The sequence below is a fragment of the Leptosomus discolor genome, chromosome 4 (assembly GCF_034619465.1).
Source record: "Leptosomus discolor isolate bLepDis1 chromosome 4, bLepDis1.hap2, whole genome shotgun sequence".
In the NCBI taxonomy this organism is placed as follows: domain Eukaryota; kingdom Metazoa; phylum Chordata; class Aves; order Leptosomiformes; family Leptosomidae; genus Leptosomus; species Leptosomus discolor.
In genome coordinates, this window is record NC_141394.1 from 7,335,806 (window position 1) to 7,354,488 (window position 18,683).

General features: G+C 38.1%; 1 protein-coding gene across 1 annotated transcript; it reads left to right on the forward strand.

Moving 5' to 3' along the window:
• The first annotated feature begins 12,110 nt into the window (after nt 1-12,110).
• Nucleotides 12,111-14,750, forward strand: FABP2 (fatty acid binding protein 2). Its single transcript, XM_009951529.2, has 4 exons — nt 12,111-12,177; nt 12,867-13,039; nt 13,646-13,753; nt 14,700-14,750. The coding sequence occupies exons 1-4, from the start codon at nt 12,111-12,113 to the stop codon at nt 14,748-14,750; spliced, it is 399 nt and encodes a 132-aa protein (XP_009949831.1).
• Nucleotides 14,751-18,683: the final 3,933 nt, after the last annotated feature.

Genomic DNA, 18,683 nt, shown 5'->3' on the forward strand with positions numbered 1-18,683 from the left:
TTTAACAACCACAAGCTTAAGTTCACAGAGAAGACATAGTAATAGGGGAGTACTGCATTTTGCTAAACACTGTATGAATTTGGCTTATGTTTTGCCACTGCTGTATTATTTTTCCACATTTCAAGATATAGCATGACCACGTATATGCCAAGGTTATATAAAGATAGTATGTTTCTTTTATTACATCTGATTGAGATGGAAAAAAGATCTGCAAGGGTAGTTTTTGCTACCCTATTCCACAAGAAGGTACGAGTGCAGTTACTCGACTGTCCCCGAGAGCCTATTACTTTATAGATGTATATAGTTGTTTAGCGATCATGTTGTGGCCAGTATCTTAAAGACTACTGCATTTCGCACCTTTTTGCCTCTTCCAGTCTTGCTGTGTTACGTTATAAAAGTAATGAGCAGTTTTGCCTGTTCTCTTCCCAGAGGTTCAGAAGAAAGTTTGGGACTAGCTCTGGGGAGCCTAATCCAGCATATACTATGCTAGCCTCTTTCAGCAGACAGAACCAGGCTTTGAAGTGAAAAAGCCCCAGAATCTGTGCACCCAGTAGTTTTTTCCATATTAAAGGAATGTCTTAGCAAATGTCTTTCATTTGGAGAAATCTTTAAAAACCCTGTGAACTACTAGGCAATGGGGTCTTAGGAGTTTTGTGGTGTCATAATTATCCATGAATAATGGAACCTGCTTGAAGATTGATGAAATGTCGCAACATAACTGACAGGCTGCCATGGAAGAACGGCTCCCATTGAAAGCTGCAAGAAGCACACAGAGAAATGGAAACTAAAAAGGATCGTTTTTATATGCTGTTTTTAATTTCATTTGGAAGTTGAATTTAACATCATCATAAGCAACAGATTGAATGACGGGCAGGAAGAGTAGGAGAGAATGTGACTGCAAGAGCAAGAGATGAAAATCTGAATCAGGATGATGCAGGAAAGGCACACTTCTGGTGGCTATCAACGACTGATTCTTTAGGCCAGTGCTATTATGAAATGGCTATGACCACTTTGAAGAAAGTTTTATGTTAACATCTTTTAACTAATGCTAAAAATTATTTTTAATGTTAACAATGGTTAATCACAATGTCTTAAAAGGAGTAGGAAAAAAGAATACTGAAAGGAAAAACAGCCAAGAATGCTACAGGGATTTGCCATTTGTATATGAGGCAATAGCATTCAGGGAAGAAAGAAACCAATTAACTTGCACTAGTAAAAGAAGCAACATCATATTTCAATGCCGATGACTTACAAAAATTGTTTTGAATTGGGAACCAATTCATGAAAGTACACACATTAGACAAACCCCAAAACAGCAATACAAAGAGAATTCTATTCTTTGGGTAGACAGGATTAGGAGATTAATGTCAGCAATCTAAGATTGGTTAGCAGTAGGTGTAACTTTGGCTGCACAGACACACACAAAATGTGGGGTTTTTTTAATCTGTAGTAATGATTTTTCAGTCAAAATCAGCAACGGTATTAGGCAAGAGTAATACATTTGGGATTATACGTGGAAGTGTGGGAGTTTATTTCTATCACAGTAATCCAGAAAATTCTGGTTGGAAACTGCAATAAATGCTTCTTCCCAGGAGAACATCAATCCCCCCTTGTAAGAGCTGGTCAGAACAACAGTGAAAACAACCTCTTTTTATCAGTCTCTGCCTTTAGATAAACTGTACCAGAAGCTAACAAAAGATGAAGCAAATGTTTCAAAATGTTTGATGATACTGAGTTTCATAGTCAAATTTTTTTAATGTAGAATAAGCTATTCAGATAGTCTGCAGTATTTCTGGCGATTAAATCATATCTCAAACTTCTCTAATGACTACCAATAATATATTATTCCAGATGAATTTGAAAACATTTTTCTGCAGAAGTATTTTTCCTCATTTTTTTCCCCCAGATTTTAAAAGAAATTATGAAATTTGATAATTACAAATTCCTGGGCTACTGTTATGCAGTGCTCCATATGTGTATGTATATGCATATGCAGCACAACATATACACGTATGTCATAGCTACGCAGAAAAATGACAGCAGCCTTCCCGCCGCGCTGCCCCCCCCCCCGCCTCCAAAAAAAAAAAAAAAAGGGGGGGGGTTTAGGTACTTTTTGACAAGTAGGAAACTTTTCTTCAGGATTTGCATAGTCCTTGTATATTCTTTTCCTTGAACGCTTGAGATACTGAATATAATTATTACACGAACTGATGAGAAACATATTTAATATAAACATGAATAAAGTATGTGTATATAAAGGTGTATTCTTGCTAATATGTTTGAGACTAGTAATTCACGGTGACAACACACCAGATCAACTCTGGTGATATTACCACGCAGCAATGTATCATTTACATTAAGATCCCAGTATTTGCTATATTGTGTGTTCAGCAAAGCTTTGTTATGACATAAATTTATAACTACTACAAAAGAGTGCTGGATTCCTGCCTTTGACTTGAAAAAAACGGACAGGACATTGCATTTCTTCAAAGGTTCACTTAAAATGAACACAGTTATACACTATGTGCATATATTTAATTACATATCTGTACACATTGATCCCACAGAATCTCTTCCACTACAAAGATTGGAACGTACATAGAAATACAGTTCCTAGTAAATAAACCATTTAAATGTGATGATACACCTGAATCTGTATATATTTCTACAATACCAAACCCTTTAAACTACTGGTTTAAAAACCTTAAAAGCATAGATTGCTGTACTTCATGAAATTTCAGGGAGTGATCAGATTCTTCATATAGTGTAATAGCTTTGTATGAACTGTTTGCAGAAATTGCTCATTCCTTTCATAAGTAAGTGACAATACGAATAAAAAGTCAGGCTGTTTTCTGCCTGAAATTCATTGCCTTCAGAATTCAACATTTTCAAACCCAGCTGGTGGATTACAGCCATGCAGCTGCCATGAACTTCATCATGAGTCGTGTATCTAATTATTTTAGTCAGGTCTCAAACATATTCTCCCCAACTTACATTGTCTAGCTAAAGAAATGAGTGTGGATTGTACAAGAAACATGCTGAAAAGGGGTCAGTTCAGTCTCAAGTCCAATAAAACGATTGTGAAATTTTATATTTAAGTCTTCAGGTACAGAATTTGTCCCACCCACTAATTTTTAGTACTTGTTCAATTAAGACATCTAAGTTAGTATCCTACTTGTTCTCAGTCACGGACATACTTTCTTTTGAAGTCGCTCCACTGCACAGTTTAATGCTTAAAGTACACTTTTCTTTCTGTTTTTGTTCCCCTTTTGAAAAAATTACTTGTCATACACATTAACAGACACAAAATTACTGATTAACCCTACCCCTTCTAATTAAAAATAACAGTGAGGCTCTTAAGCTGTAGGTAGTACATATTTTCCAACAAGTTAGTCACACATCCAATATTAGCAAGAGAATGTCTAGGTTTTCTGTTCTCACACACAATAAAAGAAAGGAGGGGGGGGAAAATGTAATGTTGATTTTGGAGATGGCATTGACTTTTAATTAGTAGCAGTTTAAAGTTAAGAGCAGATTACTCTCATATGTTTACAGAATACAAGTGGGCTAGTGATAAAAGTGAGTAATCTATTCCATTGAAGACCAGCTGATCTCTCTTTAGGAGAGAGGACTGAAGCCTGATTTTATGCGTCACCCTCTGATAATTGCGTGCATGTAAAGGTAAACTTTTGAACTCAAATCCCATGCATTTTATCTGGGCAGTGGCATGAACGGACAAAATCAGAACACTGTCTAATTCATATGTAAGATTTCTCAAAATTACTAGGTAACTAATTTTCCAACCCATTATACAGAAAGATTATGAAGAGTCAGATCTAACCCCTTAAAATCAGGGGATGTTGCCTGAGTGATCTGGTTGGTGCCCCTTGTAGTTATGCATGAGAAGAGAGCAGAGAGTGCTAACGGAAAAAATGTCTCACATAATAAATTCATACTTTTTTAAAGGTTTTATAGAGACCTAGTGTTTCAGGCAAATTTATACATTAGCTTTAGTTAGGAGTCTTGTCTCTGTGATGCTGTAGTTTCTTCTTCATGTCAAATCACATGCAGTTTACATTCCACAAGGTTTCAGCTTTATTTCACAGTCCCCTGCTGTACTTCTTCAGGGACTTGCACTAATTTGAAAGATAAGATTGAACATTGGAGCTTGAATAAAAAAATTAATTTAGCCAGAGTATGAAAAATAATGAGGGCTGGGTGTTTTGGTTTGGACTTTCACAGGAACAAGAAACATGACAGAATCTGGCCTGGTAATTAGTAACACTTGCTAAATCCAGCAAATTGTGACAGCAAGGTATTTTATCTTTGCCATTGCTAGATGAATGGAAATTGCACGGGAAAGTTTATTTTCCACATAAAGAAGTTTGTTTCCATAGAGAAACTCGTATCTAAGTACCACTGTTTGTAAATGTATATTTATGTGACAATGCTATGTAATAGCTAGTTTCCACTACTTTCACAGCATGAGCCTGTCATGCCAGGGCCTAAGGCATGCTCAAATGCCTGTCGGAAGTCAATTCTGTGATTCCCATTTACTTCAGTGGGAGTTGGATTAAGCTGTATAGAAGGTGACAGAATGGGTCAAATCCGCCTTTTCTACCTATAAAGAGGGACCAAACTCTTACCCTTGGTAACACCTGCCTCACCTGCTCTTTGCTGTATTCAGCTGTTCCTGCTGATGCCCAAGGTACCTTACAGATGTAACTGAAGTTAGAATTTGAGCCCTCTATGTGTTCACGTGGCAGGCACCTGATGTGTCTCTTAAAGAATGTAGTGTGAAATGCACTGTAAATAGTTTTAATATACATTTCTATTATAGTTTAATAAAAATCTTGATCACAGTCACTAGCCACTGAGTTTGTCCATTTGTATTCTTTTATCTTTTAAAAATATTTGAATAAATATATAGTTTCTGGGCACAGTATTTTTGTACTAGGTTAAGGGGTTTACTCTGTATATTATGTTTTGCCTTTAAGCAGTATTAAAGTCTTCTGAATGTTTTATATTCTCGCTTGCTTCTGTCCTATGACTACTTAGTGAAACTAGTTACATTACTTAAGAGACTCATTAGTCCTACTTACTGTACAGCTGATAGAGAATATAGTCAGGTTATCGTCTCTGGTCAAGCTGCTGCTTATTACTTATTTCCTCATTCTTCTCTTTGTACTGTTTTCATGCTTTTTAAAATAAAAAGGACGATGTCAAATTTTACTTTTTGTTAATTAATATTATTGAGGTTGAATTTTCAGCACCTCATTGTACCCTGATTCAAACCATTGCTTATATTTTATAATAACTTCTCTAGGTCCTAGAAATCTGGAAGAGAAAGACTTTGCTATTAATATCAAGATACTTATAAGTACTACTGAGATTAGCCAGTGGTAAAGTACTTCTCATTTAAAAACATCAAAAAATAATTCACTGCTGCGAACCACTAGAGAGCACTGCAGCTACACTTACTAGGAGCCGTCAGAAACCAGTTTATTGGCTAAGCAAAACTGGCAAATACAACGTTACACAGACCCATCCTCATCCTCTGCCCCCAAATATCAATTCCTGGGGTAGCATGTAAGACATATGGAAATAGCCAAGCCAGTGACTTGAAACAAAACTGAAAAAAAAAAAAAATTTTGACAACAAAAGCATCATCATGTGTGAACTGCTGATCCTAGAAGTAATTCTAGACCAATGGGCTTCTTGGCAATTTCTGTTCTTTGCCTATTAGGTCCTCCACAGCAACACTTCTGGCTTGACTTTTTTTAGCTCTAGGCAAAACCAAAAAGTATGTGCAACCCTGACAAACAACAGTCTCATTCAAAAAGTCATGAAGGGCTAGATTTAGTTCAGCACAAAACACAAGCACTGTTTGCTTGAACCAACAGCAGTTTATGAGTGCAGCTGAACAACTGTCTATGTATATCTACATATATCAGGTAACCATTTGCTGTTGGGACTACAGTCTTTCCAGCCTGCTCACCAACCCAGTCATGCTTCTGCTTCGTCTTCGCTGGCCTACTGAATGTTTGAATTCATTTCTGAGAGGCGGTGCAGTTTTCAACAGGAGTACTGGAAAACATTTCTTACCCAGCCCAGAAAAGGATATAACGTTGAATGAGGGTGTTGTTATTGAAGAGGTGAAAAAGACTATCACACTCGGTCTCGCACAACTACAACGCCTTTCAACAAAGGGAAGAGACAATAGCTCCTCCTGCCAGCCATACTTTTAGTAACAGTGGTGACAGCTATTGCTGACATGCATTTCACATTCCTATGGAATCTCATCCTTCAAGATTTTTCAGAAGTAATTCAAATGTGTGAGTGTGTTACAGTAGTGAGCTTTAGGATCTAAATTCATGGAATCTGACAGCCATTGAGTTTTTCAGCCCTTCAGAGGAGAGTAGCATTTCTTAGCACATACAGAACTTTAGAACTTCAATTTCAGCTGAAAAATACCACAGGTTATAAACACAGAAAATTTTCACTTCAGTATTTAAAATTCAGAATTTCTTGAAAGATCCGGCTGTGTGTTTTCCCCCCAGTAATCCAAAGCTCTTATTTTATTTAACATGGAAATAAATGTTCACACTTCCTGAGAGATCGAACTGTTCTTCAAAGAGCTGCGTTATTTTCTGTACTATCAAGTAAAGATAAAATCCTTTTTCCTGCTGAAATATGAGGATAATTCAGCCATAGCCTGCTACTGCTCACCCAGTTATTCATAATGGCTGATAAACAGATCCATACTTTACATTGGTTTCTTTTGTTTAACAACAAAGATCTTTAACAAAAACCAGGAGTAAAATCCATGGTTAAATCATACCACTATTTTTCCCATGATACATTCACATACAGGCATTTCTTCAGAATCCTTTTTTGTAATTAATCAAGTGACTGGCACATTATTTTATGAAACGGCTTTTTAATGGAAGGGAAGCTCATTTTACAGCTAAGTAGAGGGGTTAATTTGATCAAGATCACATAGAAAGTCCATTCCTCAGCTGGAAATAGAACTAGCATCTGGGTGTCTGTTCTGCTTTTACATGAGACCTGAAGAAAAGAATGTTTTGTCTTGAGACCATCTTTTCCAATTGGATATACAAATATTTAAGTATCTGAGCCATACAGGGTGCTCTCTTGCTATTATGCTGAGCTCAGAAGAACGCTGAAGCTCACTATTTTACAGATGAGATTAGATTCACTAATCCAGATAATCACAATAATCTTTGGTGGAGTCTGAAGCTATATCATAATCAAGAGCCAAAGTGTATGATCAGCAAACAGCTATGATGTTGAAATAAACTAAAAGTCCAGTTCAAATTTTGGAGAAACTGAAAAGACTGATGCAGACTTTCAATACTGTATGTTTGTTAGGTCACTGGACTATAATTCGACCCACCCTTTGATCACACTTCATATTCGGCATAAAAAGAAATTACTTCCTAAATTTGCCTGCTGCTATTTGCCTAGAAAATACAGGAAAAGACTATTAAGATATACATTTAAATACCTCAGATAAGCCTGAAAAAGCACACTTATTATTATTGGCAATCGTTCACTGTCACCCTCTTTTCATTGAAACTAGGCTAGATTCTACTATTTTAGGTAATCCTAGGATTCATTTTAGCTCAGAATTGTTACTGCTTTAGGGAAATCCTGCATTTTGCTTCTAGATTTTTTTAAAACCAGAAACTTAGCAAACAGGCAGCTGGAATAGGTCAAAATCTAGCTCAAGTGTGATCTAATCTTGCTGCAATACAACATCCAATTGCAATATGTACTTAAAAATTATTTATCAATCAGTCTGCATGGTTTTAACAGATTCATCTCTCTCTTAATATATAATATTATATATAATAATATTTATGTAAGTATACTATGTTTATGCTGGCACCAAGCCCTAATCACTCCATGGTAAAGCTAATTTTAGGCAGAACCTCTTGAAGACAAGGCACAAAACAATAAATACAATAGACAAATATAAGCCACTGCAAAAGCATTGTTGTCACCCTGATCTTTGGAACCTCACTGCCAATTACCACCATCATACAGCTTGGTATGATTATCACAGACTGGCATGATGAGATTGCCATGACCATATAAGTTAATAATTTATTTCCATCCACCTCATTTAAAGATCAAACTTCAAAGTTAAAACGTTTGTCCATTTTCAGTGTTCTGAAGCTGGCTTTTTGAAGAAAGCCACAAAGCCAAGAATACACACCCTTAGCTTTCATGACTTTCATGCAACCTGCAATAACACTAAACCCAACTTTGTCAATGCACCATCTAAGCAAAAATTGTAGTTTTGGAAACCACACAAGGAAGAGGAAGACAGATGAAGGAAAAAGGTTGTGGAATATTCTAACACACACAAAAAAAAACCACCAACAAAAAAAAACTATAAAAACAATTTTAATCAAAATTTTAGAAGGAAACCCAGCTTTTAGAGGAACTCTGAATAAAGTGTATGTTGTGTGCTTCTAGTACCTGTAAGAAAACTGAAGTCAGATTTTAGTGCATTAATTATCCTACGTAACTCATGCAAATTGTGAGAAATTAAAGATGGCTGCTTGTTCTAGCACTGACACACCATCAGACCTCAGAGGAGAACTGTTCTTTATGCTGTCAGCACTACACCAACATAGAGACACCATGACACTCATAAATATTGACTGCCTGCGGAGATTCTTACTTAATTGACAGATCCTGGTCTGAACAGGACCCTAAGGACCCATGCCCGGTGAAAAGAAATGCAAAGGATGGGAAAAATGGGACAGAAATGGAGCAACAAGCTTTGATGTGAAATTCAGTACCCAGCTACTTGCTGCTCCCATGGTGAAAAGGTTTGGAGTTGGCTGGTTAGCCTGACTTCTGAGGGAAAACAAAGAATCATAAGGGGGGAAAGGCAATTGTGAGGTAACTGACCCAAAAGGCACATCTGAGAGAACTTCATGTTAGTTGAGGACTTGCTCCAGAAGACCCTCCCCCTATTTTATGGCTCAGAAAAACTGCTGAAGTAAGTTTGATGTAGAAATTAATATTCAACCTGCAGAATGTCACTACTTTTGAGTTATTTTTTCAGAGGTTAAGAAGATAGACTAGATTCAAATGAGGAAAGCAATCAGTACCATTCGTTATGTTTAAATACCTAAACACTACTCCAGATACCTTAGCATTTCTTAAATGAAATGAATCAGCAGGTTCTTGGAGAGAATGCAGAAGTAGCTAAAAAGTAGAAAAGCTTTCTTGAAACGCTCAAAATAAAAGGTCATTTCCTATTTGTTAGATTTCTACTGGATACAAAAGAGCTGGTTCAAAAGTTGCACTACACCACTGTCAGAAAGAACGTTTCTGCAAAGACTGTAAAGAGTTAATAATTTTGTTGAGCAGCAATAAATTGGATGAACTATAACCAGACACCAGGCATATGTTTATGTGTATATATACAAAATAAATAATATAGATTGACAAAGATAACTACAAAGGTCAAGATACACTGCAATGCAATAAAAAGAGATAATCTGACTCTAAGAGAAGCTCATCTTGCCCATCTTCTGAGATGGCTGAAGGGTAAGATGGACATCCATGATTAGCACAGCACTGGGCATGGGCTATGACACTTTCTGAGACACCGAGTTTGGATTCAGCACCACGCTAACACAACTATTCATGTTCCATTTTATAGCTGGCTGATTTTTGCTCAGTTTCAATTACAGGGGCTAGCATGTATATATTTCCCTAAGTCAAATGTCTTGCCTGCACCTGACAATGCTCCAGTTCACAGTGAGATGCAGTATTTCAATTTAGTCCTTCACAGAAGACGTTAATTCTGGAATTCTAATATTTATACAGAGGCAGGATTTATTTCTACCAAAATTATGCCTACTTCTTTGCAGACTTTATTTTAGAACTTTTATGTAAGCAAAGGTTATGAAAAACTGCATGAAAATGTGGCAAGAAACTGCACGTAAAAACTACATAATGAGACCTAGATGGTGTTGTTAAATACATATTGTGAGGCAATTCCCTCACTGCCATTAAGAGTCAACAGCCTGAACGCCTTCCATCTGGCAGGCTTCTTTACCCTGCAAGACAGGAATACAAGAGGTAGGAAGAGGAAAGCACAGGTAGCTAGTACAGGATGAGAGGCAGGCTCTGTGTCTTCCTAGCCTCAGAGCAAAAAAGGCATTTCTAAGATGGAAGACCATGGCTTTGAGGAGGCCATGGACAGCAGCTGGAACAGTGGAAGACATGAGGACAAGCTGCAGCCCGAAGAGGACATGTATCCCCAACCCCAATCCTTGTCACTTGCAGGTAGACCTTCCCACACAGAACAGGGACATGGCTGTGGGTTGCTGCTCTCTCCCAGCTGCGGCTGTGCTGGCTCACCAGGTTGGTGCTCCAACACATTCAGTGTGACCTCATGCTGGGTGTGCTGCACCCTCACAGCAACCACTCATTTGGCAAATGAGATTCTTCATATGCCCTCTCTTCCCCACACAGTTTAGGCAAAACCCCCAGGTTTGAAACACCTGCTGTGTAAGAGGAGGTGGCTCACTTCAAATGAAATGAATTAGGAAACACTCATAAAAGCAGCTCTGTTGGCAGATCTGAGATAACCTCTGCAAATTACTGCTGGGAGTGTCTTCTTGAACAGGAACAGCTGTAGTGGGAACATGAGGTGTTCACAACAGAGTAGCTTACACCAAACCTCATCTTTTAAAAGACCAAAGGGTCTGGAAAAGTTAATTTTAACTCTTATGCATGGTCAGTTTCTAGCACCTTGCTTAGGCTGCAGGTATGGCACTTTTCCCTACATCACTTGCAACAATGTGAACATATATTCTTTTTTCTTTTCATCATGTGAGAAATACTTGTTGAGCCATTTTCTCTCTCCAGTCTGTTAGGCAGATTACTACTGATTTCAAAATGAAGCTGCCTGGAATGAAAAGCCACACCACTCTGGTATCGCTAGCGAAGTTCTAAATTTATAGTTACACTTCAGCAAGACCTCTTGTTTCAGGCTGCGACCCATAGATGTACAAGACTATGATAACATGACACACTGCCAAAATTTGGTGAGTAGAGCACAACCCATCACCTGTGGACTAAGCGAAATCCTATTTGGCGTTCAGGATTTCCATTTATGTTTTGAAGCTAACAGATAGCAAAGCTGATGCCATCCATGTGAGCAGAATAATTATAACCCTAAATTTGGTGAAGACAAAAGCTGTGTCAGTAGTTTTGCTCAGTTTCATGCAGCACCAACCAGACGGGAAGGGGAGTGGGGGAAGAAGCAGCTGTCAGGGAAGAATCCTGTTCTGCACTATCCTTGACAGACAAAATCTGGGACCAATGGAAATCAACCACATCAGGTAAATTCACTTAGCTGCACATCTTTTTCTGTTGTTAGAATGGGTTAGATGCACACAGCATTCACTGAATGTGTTATAATAAAGAAAATTTGTAGGAACTGCTCAGAATTTCAACTATATATTAAAGAGTGAGCACATAACTACAGAATGTCACCCCAATTTTCATAGCTCAGCAATAGGCAAGAAACAAGCGGATAGTCTTCTGAAACAACCTGCAGACATTCAGTAAATCCCCTGCCTCATACTTACAATGTTGAGCAGAACAGACCTCTACAAAATTACAACAGACAAAGCAGACATTTGTGTTTGGTTTGTTGGGTAAATATATTTCCTCCAGTTGCATAAAGACTCTCCCACAAGCATGAAGATATAACAGAGACAGAAAACATCAAGAAATTTGCTTTAACTAGATAGCTGATTTTTACTACAATCGAAATACAGTGAATAAAATGAATGGATTAGCAGTTCTTTATCAAGACAAGCAATAAAGATACTGTCATGATTTGGGGGCAATAAGGGAGAGATTCAGCAAGCAGTGTGGTCACGATCGGAAATTTGATCAAACTATAGTAAACTTCTCCTTGAAAAGATCAGTGCATCAGTTGAGCTTTAGTCAGCCACATCATCCTGTAAATTGCTTTCAAGATAAGCCAGTACATAAATTCCCTTTGCAAAGATCTGTCACTTCAGAACAGTCCTCCTACAGACAGAAACATGGCATTTAATGGTACCTGGAAAATAGACAGAAATGAAAACTATGAAAAGTTCATGGAGGCGATGGGTAAGTCTTACCTTTCCAATGCCTTCTACAAGAATAATACCACTATGGCTGAACACAAACTTGAGCTGTCTGTGAACTACCTTCTGGCTAGCCTGTCCTTTTGCTGTTTGCTGCTCTGCCCTTGCATAGTGTACTGCATTTATATTCAAAAGATTCCACAGCGGGGGCGGGGGGGGGGGGGGAAGATACCAAGAAATGCTCTGATTTTGATTACATTATGTTAATCTTAAGCAACTTAACTAATTCCAGCAGATTTCTTGCAGCAGAGGAAAGAATCTCTACGTCTACATTTGAGGAAAAGGCTCAGAGAATTTGAATGATAAAATTTAAGCAGAATTCTATAGCAGGAATATTATTTTGATAACTTGAAACTAGTTTAAAAATTACACAGGGAGGAGATCATCATTCTTCAATTTTACAGAAACACATGAATTAAGTAATTTTAACATCTTGATACTTTAAGTTTGCATAAACTGTGTCTTATACGGATATAAACATAACCATTCTAGTTGGATGGTGGTTTGTATTATAGCTGTACTGGTACACATGGCTTCAATAAAAAGTGAAGAATAAAAATTCAGGTCAGAATGCTGGAATAAACTTACTTGACCACATAAAAGTCACTAAAAAGAGACAAATACGATGGTCTAGGGTTTTGTTTTCTGATTGATGTTAATTGATTTTTCTAGGTATTAACATGATGAAAAGAAAGTTAGGAGCCCATGATAATCTGAAGATCACTATTCAACAAGATGGAAACAAATTTACTATCAAAGAATCCAGCACCTTCCGTACCTTAGATATTGAATTCACTCTGGGAGTCAGTTTTGAGTACAGCCTGGCTGATGGGACTGAACTTACTGTAAGAGACTTTCTATATAATTATATATTTGTTATACGATGATAACTTTATGAAGTAGAGTTTCAAGATGAATGATTCGTCTTCCCAGTTTTTAATTTTTTTATTTTTGGGTTTTTTTTTAAAGTTTTTTAAATTTTACTTTTAAAGTGTGACTGTTCAGGAATGCTTGAAGCTTATCTACAAAAACGCAAGATGGTCTTAACTGTTAATGGTTCAACACTGTACCGTGAAACTCACGGTTCGATAGATTGCCCCAAAAGAAGAGTACATAGCAATTTTCAGACGATTAAATCCAGCTGATTGCAATTTTAATTCCTACAATACTCAAGTACACCACCTGGAGTACAGAGTGGGTATTTGTACGGAATTTCTTGATAGAATCAATTAAAATAATGTGTACTAAAGAAACCTATCTTGGCTATAATGCAATTAAATAAACTAGTGGTTTTATTAACATTTCATTTTCCCAGCCTTTCCATCTATGTCCAAAAAAAGCATTACACTGTTTTAATCTCTTCTCACTTTTAAGCATTCCCACAGGCTTTAAATCAAATCAGTGTCATATCTATTGCAAAATATTAGGCTTTTTTTTTTTTCCCATTACAGGGTTCTTGGAACACAGAAGGAAATAAACTTGTAGGAACATTTACTAGAAAAGATAATGGAAAAGTACTCACAGCATACAGAGAAATCATAGGTGATGAACTTGTTCAGGTAAGTTAAGCAGTTGCTTACAACTTTACAACAATGAACTGAAATAATTTTAAAAGCTGTTCTGAAAGTAGGAAGTGTTTTCTTCAAGCCAAATAACCTCAACTATCTTTAGCTGAAATTCTCGAGTAATCTATCAAAATGTAAAATTTTGAAATAAACCTCGCCATCTGTGCTTTTTACAATTTTTTACAATTTTCTGCCCATGTGAACTGTATCTTAGCCATGCATCCTGCAGCCTGTAAATACAAGCTGTATACAGATACACACACACACACACACAATATAGATGTGTTCTGACTGAAGGCCCTTTTCCAAGTGTCTGCCTTGCAAAAGCCTTACTGCAGGAGCTTACTACAGGGTAACACTGTCAATAGCTGATAAATGCCCTTTTAAAACAAAGTTTGGGGTTGGGACAGTGGATGATGGCACAGAGGGGTAAGTTTGAGACAAAAGGGAAATGCTTCACAGCTCTGCAGTAAAGCCAGAAACTGAACTGAACTGTAATGCTTTAAGATCCTCTCTGCTAGCAGGTCACAAGCTTCTGAAATAAATAAAACCTTATGGACAGGTGTGAGACTGGAGATACCAAAAACATACAGTCTGACCCTTCAGTGATTCTTCGCACTTTGAATAAAAGCAGTCACATAGATGAAGCTTGTTAAGTAGTGGTATTGGGAATACGGCACTTCAACACCTTGGGTTTTTATGGAAGCCCCCAAAAGCTGTCCCATGGTGGTTCAAATGTTTGCATAGAGAATTTACACTTATTGACAATAGGCTGCTTTCCTTACGTTCCTTTCCTCAGAGCCTGCACGAGGGCTGGTAGGCCCCACATGGGCCACGAGTCACAATTAATTAAATCACTATTGACCATCTCTCTATAGCATCTGTGAAATGAAACTTTGTCACAGCAGACATGGACCTTCTCTTCTTAATTTCTTAACAGACCTACGTATATGAAGGAGTTGAAGCCAAGAGAGTCTTCAAAAGGGGCTAAGTACTTCAACCAGAACAGCACCAGAATCAAAAAAACAATGAAAAAAAGACCATTTTCTACATATCTTCTGTTGTGGTTTTTTTTTCCCCTTTTATCCCCTCACAGCACCTCCTAAGTTGCAATTACTTAGCCCTGTTGAAAGCACAGGTTAGTTCCTTATGTTTACTGTTTTGCCTTGAATAAACAAAATCCAATTACAACTTGATACAAATGCTAAAATGTTATTTGTACCAAGTCCCACTGGAGTGCCACACTGTAAAAGGCTGCAGAAACTATTTTCTATAAGCAAAACTTAAATACTTTTTGTACTGGTTCTCAAATGGCAACTTAGTTTCCTTACCATAATATTTATATTGATAAACAGTTTCTCTGTGTATTGAATATTGTGTAATAAAGGATAGCAAAAGCTAAAAGAAACCTGACAACACCCAAGTCTCTAAGACTATTCTATGTAAATATAAATATTCAATAAACATGAAATATGGTGTGATAATACAGCTCACTTGGAAGACTTAAATGATACCTCGCTCATATCACTAGGAATAATATAAAGCACATACTGACAATATACAGGTATCTCACATAAAGTAATTCCATTGCATTTGTTTCTAAAAGTATGACCGTGCTTTTAAACATGTAGATTTTGAGTTGTTCCAGGTGATTAGGGGTTCAAATCATTCTGCGTCAGGAGGAGTATTAGCAGGGTCGGACTGAGTTTCTTTCAAGACATGAATAAAAATACTGAAGGGATCTTAAGAAGATAAAGAACGATTTCAGACTACGTTGACATCAAACACCAGTGTTTCTGATGAGTGACAAATATGCACCATGCTCTCCTCTGTTGTCTGGTCTCTAAGTGCTATTTTCAACCCAGCCTCACCTCCCTTGAGCTGCGCCATTTCCTACGGGTTGCAGTAAAACTGCCTCTCGAGGGTCATCACTAGTTAAGATCTGCTGTGACCCTCTAACTGTGCCTCTTGGTGGTCATCCAGTCCTGTCCCCACGTCCACAGGGCAGCCTTCTTCCCAGCCCTGGACCCTTCCTGATACAGCAGCAGAACAAACCTGTGTGCTGCCAGCACTCTTGTCCTTTAGCAAACATGCCCCGAGCCCTTTTTTTTTGGCTTCCGAAATTTTTGCATCCATGCTTCTACTGCCATAGCTAGAAAATGACCGATTCACATCAGGCTTTGCTAAAAGGTCACAATATCGTGTTGGCCTGAGGATAGCCCTGAGGTCTAACCCAAGATAGGAATGCAGCTGCATCTGTAAAGTCTCACAGCACTTCACCACAGAATTCCCTGATGATGGTAAACAGCTGGATAATCTTCTACCATGTGCTTATTCACATGCTGTTACAAGTCCAATTTCAAATATCATTTCTGAACAGGTACATTATGATTTTAATAAGTTTTTAAAACACCTCGCAAAATTCATCCCCTGCTTTCTTGGCTCTCCTTGACTGTCTTTTTGCTGGCCATAAATGAATAAAAAAGAAAAACTTTTCTCCTTCAGTTATTTTTATAACTGAGTCCTCCCTTAGCCTGTATTTTTGTTGCCTTCGGCGTCTCACAGCTCCCTCTACTGCCAAAATGCTCTCATGACACAAACAGTATTCGAGTTAGGAAGATAGATAACCCATGAATTTGGATTTCCTCCCCCAGATATTGATTGTACGCAACTTCCAGTGTAGTTATTTTTTACATAATCATCTTTCAGTGGACAGATATACCATCACAATGAAGAGGATACTATTTTAAACAATCCTTCAATTTTCAATTACAGAGATGTAAAACTGAAAAGCAAAGGCATGAAATACTAAAAAACCACCACCAAACAAAAGCAACATCCTAAAATCTGGAAATAACACTATTAGAAAATTCTGTCTATCTCTAGGCTATTTTGCTTAGATACTAAAACTTTTAAAAGAGAGAGGGCTAAACAATAATGGTGCACAATAAGCTATGTAACAGCTTCTTTCAGTTAAGCTATGTGCACTGAAAAAGCAGACTAAACTACAGGGCAGAAGACCAAATTATCAAAATGCTGTTATGGAGTTTGACCTTCATTATCAGCTGCATGTCATTAATGCTTCTAAATTGCACAGAAGTATATTAACAACTGCTTATCAAACGTTTCAGGAAATCGGAGAATGTAATTTTATTTCTTTTAGAAACTTTACTGGCTGGAATGAAAGCTGTATTAAGTTTCTGAATGTGCTCTCTCTTTCTTCCCCGAGTATGCTGAGCCTTTAAGTCTTGCACCCCTCTGGTACCTGAAAGTGGAACTCCAGCCCACGCCTAGTATCAATGCGCTTACCTCTGCCACATCCAGCCCAGTAACACCCTGATTCATGGTTATTTTGATCTAGGTTACCAGATTTGTTTGATTGATTTGCTACAATAATCAGTAGGCAGCTTTTTTTGTCAAGTATTTGAGAAATTATTTTAGTTAATTCTGGATTACATACAAGGTTACAAACTGAAAAATAACCTGGTAATTATTTACTAAAAAAACCACCCCCACCCATACACACAAAAAAAACAAAACCAAAAAGAGCTCAAAAGTATTTAACACCTCCAAATACTGCAGATAGATGTGGCCAGTGGCTGTACTTAAAATTTTTTAATGAGGAAAAATCTTTAAACATTCAGTCTTCAATACTTGAGATAAGATCATCAATTAAAGGGATGGAGGAGAATGGTACAGCTTCGGTAAACAAATAAATAAGATCATTATGTCAGAATGTGAATGAGATGGCCTAGTAAATTTTACTAGGAGGCTTTAGTTTCCTAGGCAGGAATTTCAGAATCCTGTGACTGTGCAACCTAATAGCAAATCGTTTGCTTTGGGGAAACCTACAATCCACGGTTCGTTTTGCTCAAATGAGGTAATATAGATGGGTACAAGACCTAAAGGGGGAAGTATTGTCATTGTTTCCTCCCCAAATCTCTAATATACTTCACCTAACACACATATGCTTAACTGATACTTGCTAAATAAAGACAAAGTTCATACTTATTTCTAATGATAGAACTTATTAAGGAAAATAACTATCCCTAAGTGCATGCTTACGAGAAGTCAAACGCTGATCAGATACACCTGCAGCAAGTATTGCCTTTTCTCTTAATAGGAGTCTAAAAAGGGTTAACAGCCACAGTGAGGAAGTTTTTGTTTAGTATACTCCTATGTTTCTGGTCACTCTTCTAGACACAATGAAAATAATTGTGCTTCTTTCAATACTAAGTGAACTGGCTGGACTGAGGATAGCACAACCCAATTGTAAGGCATCAGATTGTGCAGCTTTATCTTCTTAGGCAGCTGTGTGTTGTGTAAATAAAGCACACAATATACACTATCTACCTGAACTTTTCCATGTTTGTTTAGGGTGTACAAGCTCCACCAAACTTCAAGGATAGGAGTGTGTCCTAAAACATTTTCAATTTTCCTAAACTGCTTCACAACAGGATTTCCCAAAAGGTCTTTTAGTTTCTTCCAGGCCATCACCTGCTCTCCAAGAAACCCCATCAGGAAGAACTCGTGAAGGCTTGTTACCACACGGCACAGCTGAAGGCCAACAGGACTCTGACAGGACTGACCACCTGCGTTCCCCCACACCCTTGTCTCACCTGGCCAAGCGCCCTGAGGACTGGCAGGGGGCAGCAGCCGGCAGTGCCCAGGTACTACCGCGGAAAATTCAGCCACCAGCTCAGAGGGAGCCTCCACAAGCACAGCACCGGCAGGAGAAGCAGGAGTTCCCGCCATCTCCACTGTCTTTACCCCACTGGCATGGCCGGTAGCCCCTCAGCAGTGCGCGGGAAAAGGACCCCTGCTGCAGCAGCCCGCCAGCGGAGCACCGAGGGAGCGCAGCCGCGCTAGAAGCGGGCGGCGAGACACCAGCGCCCTCACCGGGTCGCCACAGAGGCCTCAGGGG

Bases quoted from the DNA above. Each gene is read 5' to 3' on its own strand.
- FABP2 (XM_009951529.2), top strand. From the start codon at position 12,111: ATGGCATTTAATGGTACCTGGAAAATAGACAGAAATGAAAACTATGAA. The intron at 13,040-13,645 runs GTAAGAGACTTT...TTCCCATTACAG, and splicing joins CTGATGGGACTGAACTTACT to GGTTCTTGGAACACAGAAGG. The intron at 13,754-14,699 runs GTAAGTTAAGCA...ATTTCTTAACAG, and splicing joins TAGGTGATGAACTTGTTCAG to ACCTACGTATATGAAGGAGT.